The 18896-nt window shown below is 35.9% G+C and overlaps 1 protein-coding gene across 3 annotated transcripts in view; it reads right to left on the bottom strand.

Annotated features, from left to right (window-relative positions):
- THSD7A (thrombospondin type 1 domain containing 7A) overlaps window positions 1–18896 on the bottom strand; it is a 449664-nt gene that overhangs the window by 38568 nt on the left and 392200 nt on the right. For all 3 annotated transcript variants that reach the window (XM_086695294.1, XM_086695275.1, XM_086695285.1), the window contains 2 exons: window positions 7324–7502; window positions 3081–3214 (listed from right to left, as the gene is read on the bottom strand). In XM_086695294.1, coding sequence (XP_086551420.1) covers window positions 3081–3214; window positions 7324–7502 — 313 coding nt within the window. The remainder of the gene's footprint in view (window positions 1–3080; window positions 3215–7323; window positions 7503–18896) is intronic.

Here is an 18896-nt window from a genome sequence, read left to right as displayed (position 1 = left end):
TGGAGCCAGAGGCCCACCACGGCTGTGACAATAAGGGGCTACATTGCAGAGAATTCAAAAGCAACCATGAAAGTAACCACATCTGTTGCTTTTTATTATTATTATTAATTTTAATTGTCACCATGTGCTGGCAATTCTAAAAATAATGTCCACGAGCAAATATCCCTTCTGACCATGGAAAATCACTTCGGCCACTTAGTGTATGCTATGCCGTACCATCCTAAAAGAGAAAGAATGGGATTGGATAAATTGGAATATGCTGTCTCACAGACTCATCTATCCTGAAATGTTGCCCAATGCTTGCATATAAGCAGTACATTTTGACCTTAATTATTAGCAGAGGATAAGGTTAGAGAGGTTTACTACTCAAGTCAGTAACAAAAAGGAACATTATTATGTGATCAGAGATCATAATCAATACTGACCTTCTATTTTCTCTATTTACATTAAAGATGTTTACTGAAAACATAAATTGATCTCAAAAGTAACTTTGATTAAGAGGTATTTGGAAATGGTGAGAATATGTATTTATCAACCAAGAAAAAGCAACATGTACACAGATAGTTGAAGGGAAAGCTGGAAGAATAGTTTATTTTTTTTAATTAAAAACATTTGTTTTTAGAGAGAAAGAGAGCATAAGTCAGGAGAGGGAAAGAGGGAGAGGGAGAATCTTAAGCAGGCTCCATGCTCAGCGCAGAGCCCAACACAGGGCTCCATCCCATGACCCTGGGATCATGACCTGAGCTGAAAGCAAGAGTCGGAGGCTCAACCGATTGAGTCACTCAGGTGTGCCACTTGTTCTTTATTACGCTTTTTCTTACTAACTAAAAGCACAACTTGATCAAAAAAACTTTTATAAGGAAAGTATTTTTAAATTTGAAGGAGAAATTTTAAATTTGGAAGGGAATGGTGGAAAATGGAATCTCTGTCTTTTCCTTACATTTCCCTATCATATTACCTCACAGGCCCTCTTCCACCTTTATTAAGTTCCTGAGAAAAATACCTTGAGAGTTCAGAGGGCTTGGGAAAAACAGATAGAAATTATTATTCCTGGAAGCAAAGTTACACATAGTGTGCCAAAGTTTTATGATACGAATGCTAATTTGCTCTACTTTTCTGTTGAGAAATATAAATCTTATTCATGAAAAGTTAGATCATGGGTGACAGTGGCCTTCCTCATAACATAAGTAGTCAAGTTCTGGATGTTTTTACATTTGTCTATACTGTGTGTCACTCAGAAGGGTTGGAAGAAACTGGTATAAAAAGTGATAAAACAGGGCACCTAGGTGGCTCAGTTGGTTGAGCGTCCAACTTCAACTCGGGTCATCATCTCACGGATTGTGGGTTCGAGCCCCGCATCAGTATCTGTGCTGACAGCTCAGAGCCTGGAGCTTGCTTCAGATTCCCTGTCTCCCTCTCGCTCTGCCCTTCCCACTCTCTCTCGCTCTTAATTTTTTTTTTTTTTTTCAACGTTTATTTATTTTTGGGACAGAGAGAGACAGAGCATGAATGGGGGAGGGGCAGAGAGAGAGGGAGACACAGAATCGGAAACAGGCTCCAGGCTCTGAGCCATCAGCCCAGAGCCCGACGCGGGGCTCGAACTCACGGACCGCGAGATCGTGACCTGGCTAAAGTCGGACGCCCAACCGACTGCGCCACCCAGGCGCCCCTCGCTCTTAAAAATAAACATTAAAAAAATTCAGTATAGAAAAAAAGAGTGACAAGAGACTGTGGATTGAATGCCAATTCTGTCACTTTTCTAGATGTGTGTTTTAGGTAAATCACTTAGTAATTCTGAGTCTACTCTACAAAGTGGAGATAATAAAACCAAATACACTTGTTTGGTAGGGTTCTAGAACCCCTAAGAGGCATATGCAGATACTGTAGGGGCAGCTTAATGAGTATAAAACTTGTATTAAGCATTAGGGAATTTGTATGAATATGACAGGATCTCAGTTTGGAGAAAATGATGGAGTTTAATAAAAATGACAGACCAGTAAATGGATCCTTTCAAAACAAAGAGGGGTATACGGGGTACTATAGGGCAACACCGCTCAATAGAACTTTCTGTGATGATGGAAATACTCTATATCTCTGCAGTCTGACAGAACAGCTGTTAGCCACCTCTGGCTATTGAGCACTTGAAATGTGTCTAGTGTGGCTAAGGAAATGCATTCTTAATTTAATTGTAACTAGTTTAAATGTATTTTTTAAAGTTTATTTATTTATTTTGAGAAAGAGAGAGGGAGACAGGGAACGGGAAGGATAGAGAGAGAGAGGAATCCCAAGCAGGCTCAGTACTGTCAGTGCAGAGCTCAATGTGGGGCTCAAACTCACAAACTGTGAGATCATGACCTGAGGCGAAACCAAGAGTCTGTCGCTTAATTGACTGATCCACCCAGGTGCCCCTTAATCAGTTTAAATTTAAAGTGAAATAGGGGTACCTGGGTGGTTCAGTCAGTTGAGCGTCTGACTTCAGCCCAGGTCATGATCTCAAGCCCTGTGTGGGGCTCTGTGCTGATGGCTCAGAGCCTGGAGCCTGCTTCAGATTCTGTGTCTCCCTCTCTCTCTGTCCCTCCCTTACTCTGTCTCCCAAAAATAAATAAACATGAAAAAAATTTAAAGTTAAATAGCCACATATGGCTAGTGGCTACCCTACTGGGCAGTGCGGCCAGAGAAGGCTTCCTGGAGGAGAAGAGAATATTCAAAACTTAGTCAGTTTTATGTAAAGGAGCAAGGATTTATAATAGATTATCGTTAAAAAGCAGTAAGAAGTATTTTTGGCCTTCAAGAAAAAAGTATTGGGGTTGAGAAAATCTGCATGAGTTCAGCTTGTATTCAATATGTGAACCTTTCTTTTCACAGGAGCACCTTGAAGTGAGGCTCCTGATGTCAGAAGACCCAGTGTGACAAACTGTTGCTTGAAGCAGATCCCCTTAGAGTTTTCCATGCACTCAGATTCCCTAGAAATAAAACTAAAGACAGTTTTAGTCAGGAGACTGGGGAGGAGTGAGAGTGGCACACGTGAGATCGGTAGGAGATTGCACGTTCCTTGTCCACGTAACCAGGCTTGGCCTTACCTCACTTTTCGGGTTTGCACACCCTCTCCACAGTTATCTCGCATGTTGACAAAGGTCACTTTGCAGATGCTCCATGGCTCTGTGACCCATACGTACTGGTTGCACTGACTGTGGCAAGGAACGACCTCATACACCTGAAACACACACAATGAACAATGAATTCTCAGGGATTTCTCCTCAGGGAACCTGATGAGGATATGTGGGGACACTTCACATCACAACAATCATTACATTCTTTTCACTCCTCTCCTTTCTTGTTCATTATTCTAAACTAGGAATATAGGAAATCTGAGAGTTAGAGTAGTGATGGGCAGGGCTAGCGGTGCTGTGTTCTCTTGATCCGGTTTGACATCACAGGTGCAGATCTGATCAGGTGGAGCACATGAGACCCATTACACACTGTCCCATACTGACCCACACCACACAGCACTGTGATTTCATGGGCCATCTGTCTTGTTCACAGGCCTGTGTGTCTCCAATGCTTAGGCCAGAGTGCTCAGATGTTAGGCATTCCACAGAGGTTTGTTGAATAGATGAATGAATGAATAGATGAATTAATAAAGTAAATAAGCATATAAAACTAGTTGTTTTTTTTTTAAAATATGACTTGGCCTGTTTTTCAAATAAATGTATGTAATAATAAGAATTTATACTCTTTTTTTTGCATTCCATATGTGAAACTGAGTTAAACGGTAAAAAATAAGGAAATACGCCTCTTTAAAACTAACCCTCAATCATTCAGGGCTTGGAAGCAAGGTCTGAAATTGGTCTCGTATTATACAGCTACAGCTCAAAGCAGGGAGAGCCACATAACACAAAGCAAACTTGTCTGTCCTCCGGTGTCCATGAAGGCTGAAAGCCCCACATTTAGGGTGGGGTGTTGGTTTCAGGATTTTAGAACAATGAACCAATTTTGCTCTTTTCTCAAGGAGAACAATGACTAAATCAAGGAAATAAATAAACCATAATCTACTGCAACACAGCTGACTCAACTGTTAAAGAAAAATGTCTTTTAAAATGATTTCAAAATCTATGGTCATTCAACTCTATTTCCTATTTCACAACACACACACACACACACACACACACACACACACACACGTATATGTTTGTTTTTTTGTAACTACTTAATTCCAGAAAAATCCAGAAAATATAGATATAAATAGCCCCTTGGAGCTATTCTTTTGTGCAAATTTCAGTGAGTGAGTAAAGGAGACCCATTCCAAGTGAGAATAAATCATACGCGCTGTTGGCATAAGAATCCACAATTACTGTTATAAATGATCACCTTCACATTGGGTACTGTATTTAAATGGGACTAAATACTACCAGGTAAAACATTACCCTACAACTTGTGGGGAAGGAAAACACTGAAAGAGAAATGCCATTTTTCCTAATCTTTCAATGGTTTTCATTTTAATCTCCTACACTGGACTGAATACAAATCAGTTCAGAGCAACTTCCTGCCACCCATCCTCAGCCTACCTGCACCTTTACCCCTCCCTCCAAGAAGCATGACATCGTTCACAATAGGTGTCCTTGCCTTTTCAAGGCTGGTGAAGTGAAACTTGTCCCCCCCACTCCTGTATCTCAGGCCCTGATATTAAAATGAGAAAACACAGGTAGCAAGCTAGAAGGACAGAGAGAGAGAGAGAGAGAGAGAGAAACAGATGCAAAACAAAAATTGTATGGAAAATGTGCTATTTTCTCCCTGTAAAAGATAAAAGACAACAGCAGAAAAAGAAATCCATTCTCTGAAGTCAGGAGTGAAAAAGAAAACAAGCAGCACTCTACCATGAATCAGGAGGTTTAAAAATTCTTACCTGTGCCTGGAGTAGTGTTCAACAGGAATGAGGAAAAGAAAGAAAAAAAAATAAGGAAAAAATGTCAGTATATTGAGCAAAAAAATTCATGTTCTAAGTTTTAAATATTATGTTATCCACACATAAAAGTCTACTTTTCTTTTTTGGTAAATGATTAGAATATTTTTATTAAGCCCTAAAAGAGAAAAAGCAACTCCTAATTATTGTTGAAAATGAAGATACACAAATGAGTATTGCAAACAGCACAGTCAAGGTAAAGATTAGATGAACAGGATGAAGAAATCTTAAGAAACTGACTAGACCTAAAAATACATATCATGCGGGATTGATAAATGACTGCAAATATTTTGTGATCCAAATTGGGAATGAAATCTATCCATAGATTGATTGATTAATCTATTGATTTTAATCAATCCATCTACATTTAATCAATCCATCTACAAGGAAATGAGAATTTGCTTCCTTAATTAGAAAGTGGAAAATCAAAGACCATTTTCAAGTCAATGGACCACTGATTATTTTATTGAGGAATGTAGAATTATAGCAAAAAATCCATGTGACTTATAATTTTCAAAATTAACACAAACCTTGGCATATTCTTTACTAATATGTTACTGATAAATCCTAGAAAATTCCATTTTTTTAAATGTAGGACATTTATACTCAAATAGTCAGCAATCTAGTATTTCTCGTTTTAGCTGGAAATTTTCAGTTGTTAATGTTGTAATTTACACCAGTAAACTGATTAACAAGTATGCAAATGTCACCATCAAAATTAAATTTTATCAGAGTTGGAGAGTGACAGAGACATGATTTAGGTAAAAGAATTTTCATAGCGAAGACAACTTGGCAGAAGGTCTTGAACCTTTAAAAATTTACTAGTAAAAAGATGCTGAGGCAAGCATGGCTTATTTTATTGAAGGGCTGACTGGCTGTACACACACACACACACACACACACACACACACACACACTCTGAACCTATGTGCATATGTCAAATTTCTCTTTATTAGAATCATGGATCAAAAGTTATTACAATTTAAATTTACCATTGACAATTTAAGATTTCAAAACTTGTAAAAAATATTCTTTTGCATTATGAACCTTACATTTCAGTTATTCTGTTTCATTAGGGTCAGGTAACTGAATTTTCTTCTTTGCAAATATTCACTCTGGCAGGGAAACTCAATTACCAGTAGATGGCAGCAGTGCAGTGTATTATTTGCCTTTGGATGCCTTTAAGGGAACGTGCAGCAAATTCACTCAAGGGAAAAACCAACATTTTTTTCAGAGCAGTACTTCCTGTAGCATGTAATTCTCCATTTTGTTCATCTTTAATTTCTTTATTCAAAATTTATTTTCTCTAGGGTGTACATTTATTTTTACTTCATCATTATTATTTTTGAAGATCTAATTGGCTTTATTATCTGATTCATGAATTGGGCAGCATTCCATTTAGCAAGTTGAAGGGAGCACCCTATAGTATACCTTTATTATCATTAATAATTTAAGTTAATTTAGGAAGTAAAGTACGTGTATTGGAAAGCAGTATGTTTGGAGATTAAAATTAGATGGTCTGTGTATGCGTGAAACCTATCTACATATTTAAGGTTGGTTCATATATATGACTTAGTTCATTTGACTCTGACAATATAAATTCATACCTTAATATCTACATATACTATATTAAATTTATTCTTTTTTAACTCACATGTAGGTCAAACAAGATAATAACTGCCTACATCTTATATTACATTTGAATTTGTCACCATTCCCTCTATTAGTCTTTTTACTTCATATCTCCAGTAGAACACAAGTAACAACTATGAACAGCAGACAACGAAGTGAGCATACAAAATCAAATAAAGTTCCAGATAAAATTGAACAGGTCAATGACTAAATTGGTAGATAACATAGTAACACTGACTTTGAGGTCATCTTTATATTTCTTTTTTTCTTAACATACTTTATATCAAACAAATTTAAATGAACATCCAAAACCTATTTCCTAGTTTTAGACCCAACCCATATACTTGCTTTCATTTTAAGTAGTTGGTAATTGAGATATCTTTTCTGACATTCTAGGGAAGTATAATAATGAGACAATCTTGCTCTCAGCACACAGCTAGACACAATTTTATGATATTATCTTAAAGGTAGGTGTCGTTTTAATTTCCATTTAATTATATTCATATGCATATACATGCTGGGTACTAAATGTGATGCAAAGATGATATATCTGATTTGGTATTTTAATAGCATACATACATTAACTCAGGCATTCTAAAGGTAAAATGGGTCAAATTTCTTATTTGAAAGGGGCTATTATTTACTCTTCTCCATTTGAAGAAAAAAATAGATCACAGTGATTGTAAACAATATGCAGTGTTCTCAATATAAGAATCAATGGGAGAAAATACCTGGTTGACATGGTCCAATTTAGGGCAAGGCCTCCCTCCATTATATGGTTTTTCACGCAACCATTTAGACCGAACCTTCACACCACTCCCACAGGACTTGCTGCACCGTGACCAGTTGGACCACTCACTAAGCTTGCAGTCAGAGGGACAAGGGATGATGCAAGCCTCTTCGATGTAACCTAAATGGAAGAAAATGAGATGAGAGCCATCTCCTCCACATGTCACTTGCACACTACCACCCACCATGCTAGCTCACTTAGAAGGTCCAAGTTCGACTTGACAGCAACATGCAAATGCAAAGATGTCTCCGTCGTTAGGGACTCAAATTAAATTCTGCAGGAAAATGACACACACGTACAGAGACTCTGTTAAAATAACAGCTGAGCAGCTGCCATATGATCTGCTTAGGATTCATGCTCACCATACCTCAACATTTCTGACTTTCTGACAGCTCGTGTTTAATTGACAATAACCTGTCTGCTGCTATATCATTCTCATGCTGTCAGAATGATACATTAAAAAAATTATAACGGTTTTCTATAAAATGCTCTCTGTTAATGTCACGCAAGTTCAAGTTTTTGAGTCCATACAATGTTCTTCCTCAAGAAGAAAGCCAGAGCCTCTCAATCAATATCTGAAAGGGAGCGTTTAACTTAGCACTTTATGCTTTCCCTTCTTTGAAAATCAAATCCGGAGAAGGAGAGTGAAGAATGTTAAATAAATAATGTCTCATATTTTTATAGTGCTGTCAATTTCAAAACAACTTTACATCTTGTTTTCATTTGATTGTCTCAAAAATCTTATAAATGTATCGGGCAGGTAGGTATTGATTTTCTACTGGATAGATATTCTAACAAATGCAGAAAGGTAATTGACAAGTGTGGGGGCACACAGTAAGAGATGGGGTCTAGTCCATTACTCGCTCCATCAAATCACACAGCCAATTAACTTAATCATCTACAGATGTGATTTGAGAAATGGGTGCATTTTCCTGGAACAGTCTCTTATTACCAGCTTGGCATTTCACAGTATCAATTTATCACTAGTATTCTCCAGGCCAAAATGTGGAGAAAGCAAAATTTCCCTTGGTCGAGAGTCAAATGCATGGCTGTTCTGTGTAATACTCTGATGTGCAGAGGGATTGTTCTTGTAACATTTTACATCAACTTCAAGGATTTGATTTTGAAAATGACAATAATATAAACAACTTGTACAAGGGAACTCTAGGTAGGTTTATACATTTTTTATGGAGAAAATTCACATACCATAAAAGTCAGCTCACGTTTTGGATTTTAATATATTCAGTGGGTCATACAACTGTCACGACTATCTAATTTTAGAACATTTTCATCACCACGAAGAGAAACCCTATACCCGTTAGCAGCCATCTCCTATTTTCCTTTCCCTCGACACCCTGGCTACCACTCATCTATTTTCTATCCCTAAGAATGCACCAATTCTGGACATCTCATAAAATGAAATCAAACATTATGTGGTCTTTCGGATTGGCTTATTTCACTTAGTATAGTGTTTTCAGGGTTCCTCTAGGTTATAGCATATGTTAGTACGCCATTCCTTTTTGTGACTGAATAATGATCCATTGTATAGATATATTTTGCTTATCCATTCATCAGTTGATTGATATTTTAGTTATTTTCCTATTTTGTATATTATGGATAATGCTATGAACATTTGTGTATAAATTTCTGTTTGAACATGTTTTTAATTCTCATGGGTGTATATCTACAAGTGGAAGGCTGGCTCATATGGTAACTCTATATTTAACTTTTTGAGGCAATTGTCAAACTGTTTTCCAAAAGTGTACCATTTTATAATACCACTAGCAAGGTATGCGTGTTCCAAATTCTACATTTGTCAAAACTTGTCTTTTTAATTTTAGGGTCCTTTGAAGAATGAAATTTTAAATGTCAATGAGTCTAATTTACCTATTTTTTTCTTTGGTTGTTGGGCTCTGAGGTCACATCTAGAAAACTATTACCTAATCTGAGGTAATAAAGATTTACACCTAGGTTTTCTTCTAAGAGTTTTATAGTTTTAGCTCTCATATTTAGGAATATGGTTCACTTAATTTTTGTATATGTTATGAAAAGCTGTGTGTGTGTGGGGGGGTCCAACTTCATTCTTTTATATGTGGTTATCATGTTATTCCAGGCCCATTTGTTGAAAAGGCTATTTTTTCTACATTGAATTATTTTGGTACCCTTGTTGAAAATCAATTGACCATAAATATAAGGGTTTATATCTCAATTCTAAATGCCATTCTATTGATCTCTATGCCAATACCACACTGTCTTGATTACTGTAACTTTGTTTTGAAGTTTTGAAGTCAGAATGCGTGAGTCCTCCTAGTTTGCTCTTATTTTTTAAAATAGTTTCAGCTTTTGGGTGCTTTGCATTTCCATATGCATCTTAGAATCAGCTTGTCAAGTCTTACCCAAAATGGCAGCTAAGTTTTTGATGGGAATTATGCTGAATAGCTTGATCAATTTGGGAGTATTGCCATCTTAATAATCCAGATACATGGAATTTCTTTCCATTTATTTAGGTCTTTCATTTCTTTCACTGATGGTTTCTAATTTTTAGTGTACACATCTTAACACTTCATTTGTTAAATTTATTCCTAAGTATTTCATTCTTTTTATTGTAGGTAGAGTTAAAAGAGAACCTTTCATTATAGCGAAACAAGACCACCTAAAAACCAGTATGATAAATTTCATCTAGAAGCTTGTAACCAAAGTTACAGTTGAGACAGTGTTAAAAAGCTAGCCAGTTACTACACAGTATTTCCTAGCTTTATCACAAATTATGTGGAACACATGCTAAAATTGCAGGTTTCTAGCAATCCCCAACATTATGATACAGTTCAGTTGGGATAGGGTCTCACTTTTAGAAATTTAATGTATTTTCTTGCGTTTACTCACCATTGTTTTTTTATTGAAATCCTTTTATCAAGGTAATTGTGGATTCACATACAATTGCAAGAAATATGAGAAATAATATCAAGAGGTCCCTTGTCTACTTTTCCTAGTTACTTACAACAGTAACTATAGTATAATTTCAACCAAGATACTGAGACTGATACAATCCATTGAGCTTATCTAAGTTTCACCAGTCATCCTTGTACTCATTTATAAATGTGTGAGTGTGTGGGACTGAAATTAGGGAATGCTGTTGTAAGACAAGTCAGAACCCGTTGAGTCTGGAGGAGAGGCAGATTTGTACATATCTTTCTACATACAGTCCCTGTATTTTTGCCAAAGTTACACATTAGCTGTTTTAAACTTAGTCTCCATACACAAATGTGCATCTTTTGTACAATTTCATAAGTACGAAGTTCATTGAACACACACATGTATCCAGAAACCTCTTTGGTGCTCCCTTCCAATCACTATCCCTTCTCACATGGCAGCTACCCTAATTTCTCACAATGCAGAATTGTACTTTTAAAAAATGTTACGTAAATGGAGTCATACAGTGAATAACCATGTGTGCAAGCTTTCTTTCATTCTATAATGTGGCATGAGATTGATCCATATTTTTGCATGTTGTTGAAGGCTATTTATTTATTTTTTAATGTTTATTTATTTTTGAGACAGAGACAGAGCATGACTGGGGGAGGGGCAGAGAGAGAGGGAGACACAGAATCTGAAGCAGTCTCCAGGCTCTGAGCTGTCAGCACAGAGCCTGACGCAGGGCTTGAACTCACAGACTGAGATCATGACCTGAGCTGAAGTCGGAAGCTCAACCGACTGAGCCACCCAGGCGCCCCATAAGGCTATTCATTTTAATTGATATATAATATTGTATTGTGTTTATAATATTATGGCTTATTCGTACATTCTAATGATGGTGAGTGGATATTTTTTTAAAATATAATTTATTATCAAATTGGTTTCCATACAACACCCAGTGCTCATCCCAACAAGTGCCCTCCTCCATGCCCATCACCCACTTTCCCTTCTTCCCCACCCCCAACAACCCTCACTTTGTTCTCAGTCCTTAAGAGTCTCTTATGGTTTGCCTCTCTCCTTCTAACTTTTCTCCCCCCCCCTTCCCCTCCCCATGGTCTTCTGTTAAGTTTCTCAAGATCCACATATGAATGAAAACATATGGTATCTTTCTCTACCTGACTTATTTCACTTAGCATAATACCCTCCAGTTCCATCCACATTGCTGCAAATGGCCAGATTTCATTCTTTCTCATTGCCAAGTAGTATTCCGTTGTATATATAAACTACATCTTATTTATCTATTTGTCAGTTGATGGACATTTAGGCTCTTTCCATAATTTGGCTACTGTTGAAAGTGCTGCTATAAACATTGGCATATATGTGCCCCTGTGTATCAGCACTCCTGTATCCCTTGGGTAAATTCCTAGCAGGGCTATTGCTGGGTCATAGGGTAGTTCTATCTTTAATTTTTTGAGGCAGAAGACATGAATGGATATTTTTCAATGTGAAGCTATTGTTAACAAGATTGCTATGAGCCTTCTAGAATATGTCTTTTTGTGAACATATGTATATTTTCTCTTCCTAGGAGAGAATTTGATGCATCAGAAGGTACCACCTAATTGTAAGTAAAATATAAAAAAAAACTTTTTAAAGACAGGATCACAAATTTGGCATGAAGAGCAGGGTGCAATGAAAGAATTTTCAAAAGTGTAGGAATTAGTCTCAGCTAGCCTTCAAGAGGGCAGATGAGGCAGCTGGGGCTTTGTCAGCTGTGAAACACTAAAGACAGAAAAAAGACACCAATGCTAAGTTTTGAATGTACTTCTGATACTGAAAAAGGCATCTGGACTATTGATAATGATATAGAGGAAGGTTTAATAAAAAATGAAAGTACCTTATGACAGTGTTCACCAAAATTTTGAAAAGTGTAACTATTCTTCAAATAGATTGCAGTGTCTACTTAAATCTTTGACTTTGATTATGGTTTGAGGTAGGGAAACAAGCCCATCTCACTATTTTGAACTGAAACAAATTTTAAATCTCATTCTGCCTTTCATATAGCATAGCTTAGAAATTAAATTTATCTAAACCAGTAGGAGATGCTTAAAAGTGGAACTCTCAAAAGGGCCAGTAATAATTCATTTTATATTTCAAAGTAATAGTTTATGAAATAAAATCAAACTGTAGAAATGCCTAAAGTCATTTCCAAATCAATGGTATTCTGTGACCAAATTGTTTAATGCTTGTAAAAGCACAATTTTTTAAAATACCAAATATTTCTAAATGTTATCAATAGCTTTGGCAAAGCATGCTAGTATTTCAAAGGTAATAAATTATTTTATACTTTTAAAGTTTTTATTTAAGTTTCAGTTAATTAACATACAATCTAATATTGATTCAGGTATAAAATACAGTGATTCAACACTTCCATACACTACCCAGTGCTCAACACAAGTGCCCTCCTTAATCCCCACCAGCAATTTAACCTATCTCCCTACTGGTAACCATCAGTTTGTTCTCTATAGTTAAGGGTCTGCTTCTTGGTTTGCCTCTCTTTTTTCCCCCTATACTCATTCATAATTTGGCTATTGTAAATAATGTTGCTATAAACATTGGGGTGCATGTATCCCTGTGAATTCATATTTTTGTATTCCTTGTGTAAACACATAGTAGTGCAACTGCTGGATTTTACAGTTCTATTTTTCACTTTTTTGAGGAACCTCCATACTGTTTTCCAGAGTGGCTGCACCAGTTTGCATTCCCACCAACAAGGCAAGAGGATTCTTTTTTTTCGCCACATCCTCACCAATACTTGTTGGTTTGTTGTGTTGTTGATTTTAGCAATTCTGACAGGTGTGAGGTAATATCTTATTATAGTTTTGATCTGTATTTCCCTGATGATCAGTGATGTTGAGCATCTTCTCATGTGTCTGTTGGTCATCTGTATGTCTTCTTTGGAAAAATGTCTATTCACATCTCCTGTCCATTTTTAACTGGATTATTCATTTTTTAGGTGTTGAGTTTGATAAGTTTTTATAGATTTTGGATACTAACCCTTTATCAGATATGCCATTTGCAAATATCTTCTCTCATTCCACAGGTTGCCTTTTAGAATTGTTGTTTCCTTCACTGTACAGAAGCTTTTTATTTTGGTGTAGTTCCAATAGTTTATTTTTGCTTTTGTTTCCCTTGTCTCAGGAGACATATCCATAAAGACATTGCTATGGCTGATGTCAAAGAAATAGCGGCCTATGTTTTCCTTGAAGATTTTTATGGTTTTATGTCTCACATTTATGTTTTTAATCCACTTTGAATTTATTTTTGTGTATGGTATAAGAAAATGGTCCAGTTTTCCCAATGCCATTTGTTGAAAAGTCAAAAGGGGCGCCTGGCGTCTTGGGGCGCCTGGGTGGCTCAGTCGGTTAAGCGCCCGACTTCGGCTCAGGTCATGATCTCACGGTCCGTGAGTTGGAGCCCCGCATTGGACTCTGTGCTGACAGCTCAGAGCCTGGAGCCCGTTTCAGATTCTGTGTCTCCCTCTCTCTCTGTCCCTCCCCTATTCATGCTCTGTCTCTGTCTCAAAAATAAACATTAAAAAAAATAATAAAGAAAAGACTGTCTTTTTCCCATTGGATATTCTTTCCTGCTTTGTTGAAGATTAGTTGACCATATAGTTGTAGGTTCATTTCTGGGTTTACTTTTCTGTTCCATTGATTTATGTGTCTGTTTTTGTACCAGTACCATACTGCTTTGATCACTAACGCCGTGTAATATAACTTGAAATCTGGTTTTGTGATGCCTCCAGATTTGATTTTCAAGATTGCTTTGGCTATTCAGGGTCTATTGTGGTTCCATACAAGTTTTAGGATTGTTTGTTCTAGCTCTGTGACAAATGTTGATGCTATTTTGATAGGGATTTCATTGAATGAGTAGATTGCTTTGGGTAGTATAGACATTTTAATAATATTTGTTCCTCCAATCCATGAGCATGGACTGTTTTTTCACTGCTTTGTGTCCTCATGAATTCCTTTCATTGGTGTTTTATATTTTTCAGAGTATAGGTCTTTAACTTCTTTGGTTAGGTTTATTCCTAGGTATGATGTTGTTTTTGGTGCACTTGTAAATGGGAATGATTCCTTAATTTTTCTCTCTTCTGCTTCATTATTGGTGTATAGAAATGCAACAGATTTCTGTACATTAATTTTGTATCCTGCGACTTTACTGAATTCTTGTATCAGTTCTAGCAATTTTTGGTGGAGTCTTTCTGGTTTTCTATATAGAGTACCATGTCATCTGCAAATAGTGTAAGTTTTACGTCTTCCTTACTGATTTGGATGCTTTTTATTTATTTTTGTTGTCTGATTGCTATGGTTAAGATTTCCAGTAGTATGTTAAGTAACAGTGAGGAGAGTGGACATCCCCAGTGTTCCTGACTGTAGAGAAAAAGCTCTCAGTTTTTCCCCATTTAGGATGATATTACCTGTGGGTTTTTCATATATGGCCTTTATTATATTATGTTCCCTGTATCCCAACTTTGTTGAGAGTTTTTATCATGAATGGATGCTGTTCTTTGTCAAATGCTTTTTCTGCATCTATCGAGAGAATCATATGGCTTTTATCCTTTCTTTTATTAATGTAGTATATAATGCTGAGTGTTGAATTTGGCTTACTGGTCTGGTATTGAGAATTTCTGCATCCCTGTTCATCAGGGATATTGGCTTACTGTTCTCTTTTTTAGTGGAGTCTTTATCTGGTTTTGGTATCAGGGTAATGTTGACCTCAAAGAAGGAGTCTGGAAGTTTTCCTCCCTTTTCTGTTTTTGGGAATAGTTTGAAAAGAATAGGTATCAACTCTTCTTTAAATGTCTGGAAGAATTTGCCTGTGAGTCCATGCTCCTGGACTTTGTTTATTGGGAGTTTTTTGGTTACTGATTCAATTATTTGGCTGGTTATTGGTATGTTCAAGTTTTCTATTTCTTCCTGTTTTCATTTTGGTTGTTCATATATTTCTAGGAATTTATCCATTTATTCAAGGTTGTCCAATCCGTTGGCATATAATTTTTCATAGTATTTCATATAATTATTTGTATTTCTGTGGCATTGTTAGTTATCTTCTCTCATTTGTGATTTTATTGACTTGGGTACTTTCTCTTTTTGATAAGTCTTTCCTTTTTGATACAGGTGTATCAATTTTAGTAAGTTTTTTCAAAGACCCACTCCTAGTTTCATTAATCTGTTCTATTGTTTTGTTGTTATTGTTGTTATTTTTATCATTTAATTCTACTCTAATATTTATTATTTCCTTCCTTCTGCTTGGTTTAGGCTTTGTGTTTGCTCTTTTTCTAACCCTTTTAAGTATAAGGTTAGGTTGTTTATTTGAGATTTTTCTTGCTTCTTAAGGTAGGTCTGTACTACTATATACTTCCCTGTTAGGACCACTTTTGCTGCATCCCAAAGGCTTTGGACCATTGTGTTTTCATTTTCATTTGTTTACATGTATTTTTTAAAATTTCTTCTTTGATTTCCTGGTTGACCCATTCATTGTTTAGTAGAACATTGTTTAACCTCCATATATTTGTGGTATTTCAGATTTTTTTTTCTTGGATGGACTTCTACCCACTCACGGTAGGTAGAAGGTGCTGTGGTCAGAAAACGTGCATGGTATGACATCAATCTTTTTGTATTTGTTAAGGCTTGCTTTGTAAACTAATCAGATATTAGTATATCTGTATATTAGTATATACAGATATCTGATCTGTTCTAGAGAATGACCTATGTGAACTTGAAAAGAATGTGTATTCTGCTGTTTTAGATGGAATTTTCTGAAAACATCTGTTAAGTTCATGTGGTCCAGTGTGTCATTCGAAGCCATTGTCTTCCTGTTTATGTTTAGATGATATGTCCATTGATGTAATGGGATGGTAAAGTGTGCTACTATCAGTGTATTATTATCAATGAGTTACTTTATGTTTGTAGTTGTTTTATATATTTGGGTGCTATCATGTCAGGGGCATAAATATTTATGATTGTTAGATATGATTCTCAGACTGTCCCCTTTGATATAGTACCCTTCTTTATTTCTTGTTATAAAGGTAATAAATTATTGAAATATTTCGAGAAGACTTGCATTTCCCCACCTTCAAAATGACTACAAAAGTAAACTTTTAACCTTTTGTTATTTAGTACTCAGAGTTGAAAAGAGAATCACATGATTGTTCATGTCACTACTTCACAAAGTAACAGATAAATGGAAATTCTTTCTTTCCATTTTATCTGTTGAAGTATTATGGCATTAGTGAGACTTAACATGTATGACTTCTGACTGATTCACATTGTATTATGAAGTAAGCAGATATAAAACTTTTATGTCTGATCTTCCAATAGCATATTCTAGAAAACATCTCCCAAATAAAATTCAACCTATTAAATTGTTAACAGATATAAATTAGGCATTGACATAAAGACAAAACTGCAAAAGACTATAATGCCTAGCATTCCATTTTTATTTTCTAGTATGAAACAACACTCAATAATTGCCTGTCATGTTTATCTAGCACAATTAAAATCCTTAATGCTACTAGTAAATTGCTAGATAAGCATTCCCTTGTCTTCTCTGCTAAGATCATTTTTGAGGGCAATTAACACCAAACAATCATAGGGGATGGAAAGACAGAAACATTTGATGCATTTTAAGACTAAATAAACTGATAGCATCTTGTAGCAATTTATGCCTTCTGAGGAATGCTAGAATAAAATAAATGACTTCACAATTATGGTATTAAAACTTTCAGCACTTCAACACTGCATTTGACACATGGAAAATCAAACTCCTGACTTTTGATCATATTTTTTGTATCCTATATCTGTTCTGATTGCTCTTTCAGACTGAAATAAATACAAAACACCAGCAGGCTTAAAGTGGCAGCCGTAGGACATATTGCCTTTGAGATATATCCAATCACCTCTTTCATTTGAATTATGAATGAGCAGATAAAATAGCTTTCAGCAACCTTCACAATTACTATATTGTGTTGCTGAAAGGTGTACTGCTGATAAAGAATTCCCTTTAAAAGCACATGGAAGATACTGGTTGGTTTTGATTTACAGTTGTGTGAATGAGCAACTCTGGCACTCTAAAACTTCTGAATCAATCTCAAAAGCAACCTCAAAAATCTCTGCTACTTTAATGTATATTATATGTACATGATTGCAGTTAGGAATGAGAAAAAATTAGCTAGGACTTTATTATCCTTGTGGGTTTAAAAATATTGAAAAAATCATTGAAAGTTCTCAAATAACATTCTTTTGCAATTATATATTGAGGACTGATAACTCAGTAACATGGAAAAACCAAATTATTATCTATAGCCAAACTCCCCTAATCAAATGTTCCATTCAAGCTCATACATCCAGTAGATGTAAAGTTATAAATCTACATTGGGTAATTAAAATTTTCATGATGAAGTGTTCAGGAAAATTTATATAACTACAATGGAATGCTCCTTTAATTTTATTTATATTTACTTACATACATATGAAGGTGTCTTCATATCTGCTAGGTGCTTATAGATTTTCTCAGGAAGTTTCAACATCAGTGTTAATAGTTGTGGGGTTCTGTTGCTGTTTTTATTCTGATACTGGGAGTTACCCAATGACTAGGCACATTCAGATTCATTTAGGTACAGCTACACACAAGTTTTTTATCAAGACCATTTCTTATTGCCAACTCTAAAGCTTTCTGCTGTATAATAAGGGATGTGGCTGTTCTTTGTCTTTGATTCCTGGGAGGTAGCCTTCAAGTCCTGACATTTTCTGAATCTTTCTTATTCATGGTGGCTTCTTGGACTATAGGTGAGTTTATGTTAAAGAGATGACTCAGGATGTGGTGCTGGTTACACCACAAAGACAAAACAAGTTTAGAGAGTCAGGGTTTTAAGCCACATGATATCCACCCAATCTCTTGGTGGGTAGATTGAGCTTAACCATGTGCCAAAGAATTGATTAATCATGCCTACATTATTAAGCCCCAATAAAAACTCTGGGTACAAAACTCACATGAGCTTTCTGGCAGATAAGTACACACTGATGTGTAGACAGGGTGGTGCCTTCTGGCTTCTTGGGGAAAGAACATGGAAGCCTTATGATTGGGACCCTCCCAGAGCTTGCCTATTGTGTCTCTTATTTTGGCTACTTCTGATCTATAGCATTTTGCTATAATAAAACTCTACTTATAAGTCCAGTTGACCCTGAACAGCATGGGAGGTAGGGATGGTGACTCCCAGTGCAGTTGAAAATACTTGTAAAATGTTGACTTCCCCAAAACTTAACTACTAATAGCCTACTGTTGACTAGAAGTCTTACAGATAACATAAACAGTTGATTAACACACATTTTGTACCCTGTGTATATTATATTGTATATTCTTACAATAAAGTAAGCTAAACAAAGGAAAATTCTAAGAAAATCATAAGGAAGAAAAATATGCTTACAGTACTATACTATATTTATTGAAACAAATCCGTGTATAAGTGGACCCACACAGTTAAACTCATGTTGCTCAAAGGTCAACTATATAGTGCTTTCCCTAAGTTCTCTGAGCTGT

The sequence above is a fragment of the Puma concolor genome, chromosome A2 (genome assembly GCF_028749965.1).
Source record: "Puma concolor isolate L17-30 chromosome A2, mPumCon1.1.hap2, whole genome shotgun sequence".
Classification (NCBI taxonomy): Eukaryota; Metazoa; Chordata; class Mammalia; order Carnivora; family Felidae; genus Puma; species Puma concolor.
The sequence above is the reverse complement of the archived record's forward strand: the minus strand, read 5'-3'. Positions and strand labels throughout refer to the sequence as shown.